We start from the raw sequence: 11,534 nt of genomic DNA on the forward strand, positions 1-11,534 counted from the left end.
TTCTTTAATAGATACCATTCTAGAGTTATTTAATAGATCCTGCCCGCAATAGATGACATGTCAACTGCCTTGGTCAGGTGATCAGACATGTCCAGAAACAACCAAGGCAAGTCAGTGGGTCAGAAGACTCAGAAACCTCTACTGTTACTTTGAACCCAAATAGCATTCTTGAGAATAGAAAATGTTTTAAATAAATACACTGCTCAAAAAAATAAAGGGAACACTTAAACAACACAATGTAACTCCAAGTCAATCACACTTCTGTGAAATCAAACTGTCCACTTAGGAAGCAACACTGATTGACAATACATTTCACATGCTGTTGTGCAAATGGAATAGACAACAGGTGGAAATTATAGGCAATTAGCAAGACAACCCCAATAAAGGAGTGGTTCTGCAGGTGGGGACCACAGACAACTTCTCAGTTCCTATGCTTCCTGGCTGATGTTTTGGTCACTTTTGAATGCTGGCGGTGCTTTCACTCTAGTAGTAGCATGAGACGGCGTCTACAACCCACACAAGTGGCTCAGGTAGTGCAGCTCATCCAGGATGGCACATCAATGCGAGCTGTGGCAAGAAGGTTTGCTGTGTCTGTCAACGTAGTGTCCAGAGCATGGAGGCGCTACCAGGAGACAGGCCAGTACATCAGGAGACGTGGAGGAGGCCGTAGGAGGGCAACAACCCAGCAGCAGGACCGCTACCTCCGCCTTTGTGCAAGGAGGAGCACTGCCAGAGCCCTGCAAAATGACCTCCAGCAGGCCACAAATGTGCATGTGTCTGCTCAAACGGTCAGAAACAGATTCCATGAGGGTGGTATGAGGGCCCGACGTCCACAGGTGGGGGTCACATAGGAGTAGTGTTGACGGACACAGCCTTGACCAAGGTGCCATGGAAAAACTGACCAAACTCTGCCACCAGGTGGTTCTACTGGTCAGAGACGACATCGTAGCGCAGGAAACAGTCCAGCGAAGGGTTGAAGGAGTCCGATATCGCCACTGATGACCCCAATGTGTAGATGATACAGCCGCACGCACTGGTTTCTGGGTAATATGAGGCCACGGGGAGGGTTAGAGGTATATGTGTGTGGGGGTTTCTGTATTTGTGTGCGTGTGTCTGTGTGTATTTGTGTGTGTGTTCTTTACCTGGGTAGTTGGGTAGTATATAGCTGTGGCAAAGGAATGACGGATTGTCCAGTTGATGACCTTACTGCCATCTCCTCACTGGACACTCTCAGACTGTCCGACCCCATACATACCTCCAGCACACCCACCTGGGAGGACAGGAAGTAGATCAGTATTTCCCACCATTAGTATTTAAAAGCAATCCAATGCTTTTAAATCCTTCAGGGGGAGTGGACCCATGCACAATTTTACATGGCTCACATGTAGTGACTTTCTCAAAGCTAAAAGGAGTAACTATCTACTTCAGTATTTCCCAATGCTGGTCCTGGGGACCCAGAGGGGTGTATTTGTTCTAGCATTAACACACCTGATGCAACTTGATGATGAGTTTATATGTTGATTCAGGTGTGCTAGTGCTAGGGCCCTTTTAATTCAATGAGTCTCAATAAATTATCAAATCAAATCAAATTTATTTATATAGCCCTTCGTACATCAGCTGATATCTCAAAGTGCTGTACAGAAACCCAGCCTAAAACCCCAAACAGCAAGCAATGCAGGTGTAGAAGCACGGTGGCTAGGAAAAACTCCCTAGAAAGGCCAATACCTAGGAAGAAACCTAGAGAGGAACCAGGCTATGTGGGGTGGCCAGTCCTCTTCTGGCTGTGCCGGGTGGAGATTATAACAGAGCATGGCCAAGATGTTCAAATGTTCATAAATGACCAGCATGGTCGAATAATAATAAGGCAGAACAGTTGAAACTGGAGCAGCAGCACAGTCAGGTGGAAGTTGAAACTGGAGCAGCAGCATGGCCAGGTGGACTGGGGACAGCAAGGAGTCATCATGTCAGGTAGTCCTGGGGCATGGTCCTAGGGCTCAGGTCCTCCGAGAGAGAGAAAGAAAGAGAGAAGGAGAGAATTAGAGAACGCACACTTAGATTCACACAGGACACCGAATAGGACAGGAGAAGTACTCCAGATATAACAAACTGACCCCAGCCCCCCGACACAAACTACTGCAGCATAAATACTGGAGGCTGAGACAGGAGGGGTCAGGAGACACTGTGGCCCCATCCGAGGACACCCCCGGACAGGGCCAAACAGGAAGAATATAACCCCACCCACTTTGCCAAAGCACAGCCCCCACACCACTAGAGGGATATCTTCAACCACCAACTTACCATCCTGAGACAAGGCTGAGTATAGCCCACAAAGATCTCCGCCACGGCACAACCCAAGGGGGGGGCGCCAACCCAGACAGGATGACCACAACAGTGAATCAACCCACTCAGGTGACGCACCCCCTCCAGGGACAGCATGAGAGAGCCCCAGCAAGCCAGTGACTCAGCCCCTGTAATAGGGTTAGAGGCAGAGAATCCCAGTGGAAAGAGGGGAACAGGCCAGGCAGAGACAGCAAGGGCGGTTCGTTGCTCCAGAGCCTTTCCGTTCACCTTCCCACTCCTGGGCCAGACTACACTCAATCATATGACCCACTGAAGAGATGAGTCTTCAGTAAAGACTTAAAGGTTGAGACCGAGTTTGCGTCTCTGACATGGGTAGGCAGACCGTTCCATAAAAATGGAGCTCTATAGGAGAAAGCCCTGCCTCCAGCTGTTTGCTTAGAAATTCTAGGGACAATTAGGAGGCCTGCGTCTTGTGACCGTAGCGTACGTGTAGGTATGTACGGCAGGACCAAATCAGAGAGATAGGTAGGAGCAAGCCCATGTAATGCTTTGTAGGTTAGCAGTAAAACCTTGAAATCAGCCCTTGCTTTGACAGGAAGCCAGTGTAGAGAGGCTAGCACTGGAGTAATATGATCAATTTTTTTGGTTCTAGTCAGGATTCTAGCAGCCGTATTTAGCACTAACTGAAGTTTATTTAGTGCTTTATCCGGGTAGCCGGAAAATGGAGCATTGCAGTAGTCTAACCTAGAAGTGACAAAAGCATGGATTCATTTTTCTGCATCATTTTTGACAGAAAGTTTCAGATTTTTGCAATGTTACGTAGATGGAAAAAAGCTGTCCTCGAAATGGTCTTGATATGTTCTTCAAAAGAGAGATCAGGGTCCAGAGTAACGCCGAGGTCCTTCACAGTTTTATTTGAGACGACTGTACAACCATTAAGATTAATTGTCAGATTCAACAGAAGATCTCTTTGTTTCTTGGGACCTAGAACAAGCATCTCTGTTTTGTCTGAGTTTAATAGTAGAAATTACAATGGGAACCTATCATAGTGGCTCCTCACCGGCATATCCAGGAAGTCTGGAGTCATTGAGTGGGCGTGAAAGTTCTGAACTACAAACTCAGTGGCCCGTTGGAAGAGGGAGGTGGAACCGTATCCCTCGGTGAGGGCCAATAGCATCAGGCAGTTCGGGAGCTCCAGGGTTTCAATCAGGAGCACAGACACCTGGGAAACAGAACACTGGTCAATATATCAACATCACCTCTGAAGTTTCTGAATGGATTTGACATACAGTATGTATCTGACCCAGATCTAGGGTTTATTCCAAATGGCACCATATTCCCTTTATAGTGCAATACTTTTGACCATGGCCCATAGGGCTTTGGTCAAAAGTAGGGCATAGGGTAGGGTGTAATTTGGGTTACCCCTGATGTAGTGTACCTGTAGGAAAGAGATGGGCTGGAACAGCATGTCTATGTTTTCATTGGTGACGACTATCTCTCCAGAGTGAAATAAGTCCAGGTAGCAGCGTACGGCTGGTTACCCAGGGTGCTATCCCATCCCCACACTCACGCATTTTCAACTCAAACATGGCCCTGCAGACAGAGAACCGTTAGAGCAAACGCACACATGCACGCACACACAAACGCACACACACACCAACCTGAAGATGTTGCTGCAGGCTGCCAGGACACAGGGGAAGGTCTGTTCCTGGACTGTTACAGTGAAGTTAAACAGCAGGCCTCTCTCTCTCTGAACGATCTGAGCATGCCCAGTAACTGCTGGCTGTGAGCCTCTGACACACACAGCTCAGACCTGTGATCCAGACTATAGGGAATAACGTAGGGAACGTAGTCGGTTCCCTCGGACTGGGAGTTGGATCCCTCAGACCGTGGGTCCATGATCGCTCCAGAGCCCGGGACAGAAACAAAAATGTTAATATCACTTTTATGTTCTAAGGTTGTATTTTATGCAAACTAGGGGCATCAACTGAATGAGAAGAGGAGGACAGGTAGAGGATGATGAGGTGGAGGAGGAGAGAAGGAAGAGGAGAGGAGGAGAAGGAATGGCTTTGATAGTAGCAGTGAGTCTAATTAGCTATTAAGTGGGGATCTTTCAACGATCATTCTCACAATGGCACATTGGTAGTAGTCAGGGCTGGGTTTGATTAAAACCCTGCATAGCTGTAGATGAATCAACTGTCCAGTAGGAGGTTCTACCCAGCCTTAACCATGGAATCTCATATTTGAACTTTTATTTACAAATACTGTATTTTCTAATAGTAATTGTCATTGTTTTTAAAACACAATGTCAAACCTACAAGAAAAACATTTATCTTTTAGAGGTTACACTCTCAGAACATAATTCATATATTTTGTCTCAAATATGGAAATGCACCACAATCATGTATTCAATTGTCATATGTCATATAAGTAACACATATTCAAATACAACACTGCCATATAAGGAAAAACATACAACATCTTACTAGATTCTTATTAGATTACTTAGTTTTTTGGAAAAAACAATGTTCTTCTGCCATTCAAGATTCTTATTCGATTTTCATGATTATTTTCCATATGGGGCTGTGCAAGCTCTATAGCCTAGTAGTCTATCTATATATCATTCATGTGGAGCTGATTAGACCGTTTAGGATTCAGGGAGAGAGATGGAAGATTGATTGACAGAGGGAGAGGGGTAAGAAAAACATTTGCATGCAGTCTACCTTATTATACCTCAACTGTCTGTGAACACACGGAGGTCGTGTCTACATTCCACATGTCACATGTGTCTACATTTGTCCCAAAGCAGATCAGTAGCATTGCTTCTGTGCCTTGTTTAGCATCATATATTGAGTGAATCACAAAGCAGACTATTAGTTCGCTAACTGTTTATAATAAAGTATTTGACGAGCACTACCTCGGGAAAAACAACGTTTTTTGTCCATAGATTTGATCAGCTGATCAGATCCGATGTTTGTTAACAATATTGTGCGCGTGCTACTAAAGGTTTCGGCACCACGGACAGCTCTCTACCCTACCGGAAGAGCGAAGCCATGAAGTGAAAAATACTCAACCTGCGACCTCATTCCAAGATTTCAAGTATAAAGTATTTCAACTGTCTATGTTTTTTGTTTTGTTGTCTCAATGTATTATTATTTAATCAGGTGATGTTTCACGCATTGAGACCTGCAGTTAATATAGAACATGTCTATCTTCATGTGAAAATATCTTGCTTAAAATTGGGTTTATGTTTGATATCAATGAAGACTCACTCATTAAATTGACACACCCCACAATGAATGTGGAATAAAACATTTATCATTCCTCCTGCCAAGTCAACTAGTGGAGAAATATTACAACTAATACAAAAGACCTATACTGTACATACAACTGAAGGAAGTGTACATACACCTTAGCCAAATACTTTTAAACTCAGTTCTTCACAATCCATGTCTTAGGTCAGTTAGGATCAGCACTTTATTTTAAGAAAGTGAAATGTCAGAATAATACTACAGAGAATTATTTCTTTCAGCTTTTATTTCTTTCGTCACATTCCCAGTGGGTCACAAGTTTACATACACCCAATTAGTATTCTGTAGCATTGCCTTTAAATTGCTTAACTTGAGTCAAACATTTCGGGTAGCCTACCACAAGCTTCCCACAATAAGTTGGGTGAATTTTGGCCCATTCCTCCTGACAGAGCTGGTGTAACGGAGTCAGGTTTGTCGGCCTCCTTGCTCGCACACGCTTTTTCAGTTCTGCCCACAAATTTTCTATAGGATTGAGTTCAGGGCTTTGTGATGGCCACTCCAATACCTTGATTTTAAGCCATTTTGCCACAACTTTGGAAGTATGCTTGGGGTCATTGTCCATTTGGAAGACCCATTTGCGACCAAGCTTACTTCCTGACTGATGTCTTGAGATGTTGCTTCAATTTATTCACATCATTTTCCATCCTCATGATGCCATCTATTTTGTGAAGTGCACCAGTCCCTCCTGCAACAAAGCACCCCCACAACATGATGCTGCCACCCCCGTGCTTCACGGTTGGGATGGTGTTCTTTGACTTGCAAGCCTCCCCCTTTTTCCTCCAAACATAATGATGGTATTATGGCCAAATAGATCTATTTTTGTTTCATCAGACCAGAGGACATTTCTCCAAAAAGTGCTATTTGTCCCCATGTGCAGTTGCAAACCATAGTCTGGCTTTTTTATGGCGGTTTTGGAGCAGTGGCTTCTTCCTTGCTGAGCGGCCTTTCAGGTTATGTCGATATAGGACTCGTTTTACTGTGGATATAGATAATTTTGTATCTGTTTCCTCCAGCATCTTCACAAGGTCCTTTGCTGTTGTTCTGGGATTGATTTGCACTTTTCACACCAAAGTGCGTTCATCTCTAGGAGACAGAACGTGTCTCCTTCCTGAGCGGTATGATGGCTGCTTGGTCCCATGGTGTTTATACTTGTGTGCTATTGTTTGTACAGATGAACGTGGTACCTTCAGGCGTTTGGAAATTGCTCCCAAGGATGAACCAGACTTGTGGAGGTCTACCATTTTTTTTTTTAGGTCTTGGCTGATTTCTTTTGATTTTCCCATGATGTCAAGCAAAGAGGCACTGAGCTGGAAAGTAGGCCTTGAAATACATCCACAGATTCAACTCTAATTTACTCAAATTATGTCAATTAGCCTATCAGACGCTTCTCAAGCCATAACATAATTTTCTGGAATTTTCCAAGCTGTTTAAAGGCACAGTCAACTTGGTGTATGTAAACTTCTGACCCACTGGAATTGTGATACAGTGAATTATAAGTGAAATAATCTGTCTGTAAACAATTTTGGAAAAATTACTTGTGTCATGCAGAAAGTAGATGTCCTAACCGACTTGCCAAAACTATAGTTTGTTAACAAGAAATTTGTAGAGTGGTTGAAAAACAAGTTTTAATGACTTCAACCTAGTGTAATGTAAACTTCCGACTTCAACAGTACACCGGTGAATCTGTAGATCTATTAGAATGGTAAGAATGAAAGAAAGGAGACAAGGAGATGAACAGCTATAGACTCTTGGGAAGTGCTCGTCTAGTAGATCAGATCACATCGCCGGTACTTCCTCATACTGTGTTCTCTGATTCCACGATACCCCTGAGCATTCACCCTCTTCCTCTTCCTGCTCCTCCAAGACCTCCACCACTACTTCTTCATTGATGATGTCATCAGGGTTGTCATAGCCACCCTCCTTCCAGCCCACAGAGGGGGTGATAGGGTCTGCAGGGTTAGGGGTCGTTGCCACAGCGTTGAAGGAGACAAAGCCCACCAGGATGATCACCAGAGACACAATATACAGACCTGAGAACTACACACCCACACACACACCAGATGAGCTATATGAGGCCATAGTAGATTACGCATTAACAACAGTCATCAATACACTGAACAGGGACACGGTGACCAGGGGATTTCTCTGCACGACTAAGATGTTTTAAGATAAGGTCAGCTATGTCCTGTGATCAGGACAGCTCTACCTCTGTTTCTGGGTACTCATCTTATCACTACTGTCTCCTTGATCTCACAGAGATTAGATTCGACAAGTTTGACAGAGATTACAGTGAGTACAGACATAGTTTAGCAGCAACCATCAATCTATCATCCATCTATGGAGTCATCAAATCATTGATTAACTCATCTCTTTATCTGTTCAGAAACACAATCACTAACTGAACTGTTAAATGTCTCAACCTGCTGTACCCACTATCCTCAGTGTTTCTGCTGTGTGTGTGTGTGTGTGTATGTGTGTGTATACTAACTGTGTATTGAAAGAGAAACAGGCCACAGAAGAGGCTGAGGAGGTCTTCAGTGAGCAGGGAGAGGTTGACTGCTGTAGCACTGGTCTTCCTGACCACTATGGGCATACAGCTGTACAGGGTGTACATACACAGGGCATAGCCAGCAAACAGCAGGCCTGGGGAGAGAAGAAGTATACATTATAAAATGAACATACTATACATTGCTGATCCTTGTTTTCGCAGAGTATGACCGACAACAGGATTTCTAATATATTTTACTTGGCTCTCTTATCACAGGTGCATCTGTCTTTTTAATATTTTATTATGTGTTATTATCTGAATATTATTGATCCTTGTCTTGTGTTTTGTAACATTGATTATGCTTGTGGTGATTAAACAATTTCCCAAGTTGGAATCAACAGAGTACTACTACTCTACTCTCTCTACTCATTTATACAGCGGTACTGGGTGTAGTCAGAGAACAATAGGCCTGAACAGAAAACACATACAGTCATTATACAGGGCAGAAAGTATTATTAACAAGGTAGATCAACTGTTGCAGCTCCCATAAAACCCAAGATAAAGAGCAGCAAAGAGCTGTATGTGGAAACTGTACTTCTGCAAGCTAACACAGCACACATTCTGTACTCTCTGTAACCTTGCCACCAAAACATCAGTAACCACCACCACGTCTGTAACCCTAAGAGAGAGGTAATAACCGGTGCCCTGGGGTGGTCTAGTCGTTTACACTACCGAATCTGCGGACCCACAACTACTTTGTAACTAACCCTCTCCTTACTTTCCTTCTTCTACACTGTCCTGTCTCTTTAATAAAACAAATCATTTAAAAAATGTCAACAAATATACAGGTAACTGCCAAAATAAAGGAAGCACCAACATAAAGTGTCTTAATAGGGAGTTGGGTCACCACGAGCTGCCACAACAGCTTCAGTGCACCAGGCATAGATTCTACAAGTGTCTGGTACTATATTGGAGGGATGCAACACCATTATTCCATTAGAAATTACATGATTTGGTGTTTTGTTGATGGTGGTGGAAAACGCTGCCTAAGCCACTCCAGAATCTCCCATAAGTGTTCAATTGTGTTGAGATCTGGTGACTGAGACACACACACACACACATAAATACACACACTCTCACACACACCCTTTTCACCCCCTATGCACCTTTGAGACCCCTCTTTTAATGTCACTGAGTTCTCTTTCTCCAGTCATGGTAGCCAAAATAATGTGCAACTGGGCATTTTTTACATGACCCTAAGCATGATGGGATGTTAATTGCTTAATTAACTCAGGGACCACACCTGTGTGGAAGTACCTGCTTTCAATATACTATGAATCCCTCATTTACTCAAGAGTTTATTTAGCCAGTTACTTGTATATTTTGTTTTATGTGGTACTAACCGATTCGCCAGTCCCATTGGATGTTTGCCATGTTGTTATGCTCCAGAACACCCCTGTAGGAACACAGCAGACCACTCAAATCAACCACATTCCCATTCTACTACCTTCTCACCGAACATGTACACTCAACACACATCCACACGCATGCGCACACACACGTAAACACACACACTTACAGCTGTATGCCACTGATGAGTGTGCCGAACAGGCCGACCATGCCTAGGAACTCTACACTGCTGAGGTGTTTGACGATGTACTCCTGACACAAGTTAGACACAGCATATAGACTGGCACTGAGCAGGACCAAGCCATCACCTAGCAGAACGTCTGAGGCTAGGAGAGAGGGAGGAGAGGAGCGAGATAGGAGAGGAGGATGAGGAAAGAGGTGAGGTTAATATGTTACTATTTATTATGATATGAACTGAGAGATTGAATTAAATAATTAATGAATTAACGAAAGAATGGAGTGGGTTCTTACTGGATCCCAAGTCTCGTCCAGCCAGTAGGTCAGCTCCCACCATGGCCCCCACCCCCAGCAGACAGACACACACAGATATGTAGTGGACGGGTCTGTAGCACGTCTTCAGGAACCAGCAGGAGAGTATCATCAACACAGGGATCACAAAACAGTCCAGCAGCTGGAAGACAGAGAGACACACCAGAATAGTCACATACATTGACATAACTCAGCACACACACACATGCACACACACATATGCATGCCTGCAGGCACGCAAACTCGCACACACACAAAAACATACACACACCCTCTCGTAGTTCTGACCTGTATACTGGTGAGTGTAGTGTACTGGTAAGCTTTAACCACTGTGTAGTTAGCCTCGACGTCCACCAAGCCTACTAGGAGATACATCCACCACCTCTTCTTTAAAATCTGAAACATATTGCCATCCCCTACAGTACGTTAGGAGAGGGTAGCCTGGAGGTTATTGCACTGCTACACAATTATAACATTTTACAGAGTTCACAACTGCACTATTCTGATGAGGAGCGCCCTGGGGTGGTGTGTGTGAGAGAGACTACCTGTTCTTCAGAACAGCATGTTGGTGTGCGTGAGTGTGTGTGTACCTGTTCTGAACAGCAGAGCGGTGGTGTAGGTGATGCAGAGCAGTGCATAGCTCATAAAGCTCTGGAGCATGGGCGCGTCCACGTGGTAGTCTGAAGCCAGGTACTGGGATGTTACTGCTGTGCCACACATGAGAACAGCCAAACCCTGACCCATGGCTACTGTCTTCACCAGCTGCCTGTTAGGACAATGCATAAGTGAAGCAGAAATTCAGAAACTCTGGAAGACAGTAGAAGTTGATAAAACTGGGTCTTTATTGGTAAAAACCAACATGTTTTGGCCCTATAGTCTTCATAAGGGTTTTATCACAACTCAGTCCAGGCATCTGTATGGTAGCCGCCAGGGACATTCACAACTACTGGACAGTGGAAACCCTCCACTCTTAGACATTGATAGATCTCCACTATGTCACTATCTGTCCGACATGGCACCGTATTCCCTATATAGAGCTCTACTTTCGATCAGAGCCCATAGGGAGCTGGTTAAAAGTAGTGCAATATATTAAGGCTAGGTTGCCAGATGGGATGCAGATAATCACTGATATAACATTCCCCCCAGACTCACCATGTAAACACTTGTTTAGGGTTGAACTTCAGAAGCTTCCGGATAATAAGGCATTTTCTATCATAATTATTTCTGGGGTCTGTAGCTATAATCCCATCTGGGTCCATCTCAGCCATGTTGTATCTCTGTAACAGTGGGATCCTGGGATGGGGAATACACTGCTGTGTGCTGCCTGTCCTGGGGCTTTTAAATGTCTACTGTGCTGCCTGGGATGAATGATTAACAGTGTTCTCTAATCAAAGTGCAAAGACTACTTAGTGTTTTCAGATGATAGCTGTAGTGATGAAAGTGTGTGGTACAAAGTGTGTGAAAATGGGGGAGGGGGTTGGGGGGTATTTAGATCGTGATTACTTCATTTCAGCCAGGTAATTACTCTACCCAAG

The 11,534-nt window shown here is 44.2% G+C and overlaps 2 protein-coding genes across 3 annotated transcripts; both read right to left on the reverse strand.

Annotated features, from left to right (window-relative positions):
• Window positions 1-8: 8 nt before the first annotated feature.
• On the reverse strand, window positions 9-5,774 carry LOC109905902 (kelch repeat and BTB domain-containing protein 3). The gene is made up of 5 exons (XM_020503557.2): window positions 3,963-5,774; window positions 3,740-3,894; window positions 3,362-3,523; window positions 1,143-1,270; window positions 9-1,040 (listed from the first exon to the last, which is right to left on the reverse strand). Exons 2-5 carry the CDS (start codon window positions 3,767-3,769, stop codon window positions 932-934), a joined length of 429 nt encoding a protein of 142 aa, XP_020359146.2. The 5' UTR covers window positions 3,770-3,894; window positions 3,963-5,774; the 3' UTR covers window positions 9-931.
• A 1,443-nt stretch (window positions 5,775-7,217) lies between these two features.
• LOC109906073 (solute carrier family 35 member F2) lies at window positions 7,218-11,335 on the reverse strand. 2 transcript variants are annotated; one of them, XM_020503732.2, is made up of 8 exons: window positions 11,152-11,335; window positions 10,590-10,765; window positions 10,288-10,415; window positions 9,982-10,141; window positions 9,680-9,836; window positions 9,504-9,556; window positions 8,101-8,255; window positions 7,218-7,649 (listed from the first exon to the last, which is right to left on the reverse strand). In XM_020503732.2, exons 1-8 carry the CDS (start codon window positions 11,265-11,267, stop codon window positions 7,389-7,391), a joined length of 1,206 nt encoding a protein of 401 aa, XP_020359321.1. In that variant the 5' UTR covers window positions 11,268-11,335; the 3' UTR covers window positions 7,218-7,388. The 2 variants fall into 2 exon arrangements, with proteins under 2 accessions (XP_020359321.1, XP_020359322.1); XM_020503733.2 differs by having other exon boundaries at window positions 10,288-10,395; window positions 11,152-11,286.
• Window positions 11,336-11,534: the final 199 nt, after the last annotated feature.

Source organism: Oncorhynchus kisutch, linkage group LG15, assembly GCF_002021735.2.
Source record: "Oncorhynchus kisutch isolate 150728-3 linkage group LG15, Okis_V2, whole genome shotgun sequence".
Lineage (NCBI taxonomy): Eukaryota > Metazoa > Chordata > Actinopteri > Salmoniformes > Salmonidae > Oncorhynchus > Oncorhynchus kisutch.

Coding starts and splice junctions, on each gene's coding strand:
- LOC109905902 (XM_020503557.2), bottom strand. CDS start 3,769: ATGCTGTTCCAGCCCATCTCTTTCCTACAG. Junction 1,271..3,361: donor CAGACTTCCTGGATATGCCG/GTGAGGAGCCAC, acceptor CTGTCCTCCCAG/GTGGGTGTGCTGGAGGTATG. Junction 1,041..1,142: donor TATACTACCCAACTACCCAG/GTAAAGAACACA, acceptor CATATTACCCAG/AAACCAGTGCGTGCGGCTGT.
- LOC109906073 (XM_020503732.2), bottom strand. CDS start 11,267: ATGGCTGAGATGGACCCAGATGGGATTATAGCTACAGACCCCAGAAAT. Junction 9,837..9,981: donor TGGACGAGACTTGGGATCCA/GTAAGAACCCAC, acceptor CCTCTCTCCTAG/CCTCAGACGTTCTGCTAGGT. Junction 9,557..9,679: donor CTCATCAGTGGCATACAGCT/GTAAGTGTGTGT, acceptor GTGTTCCTACAG/GGGTGTTCTGGAGCATAACA.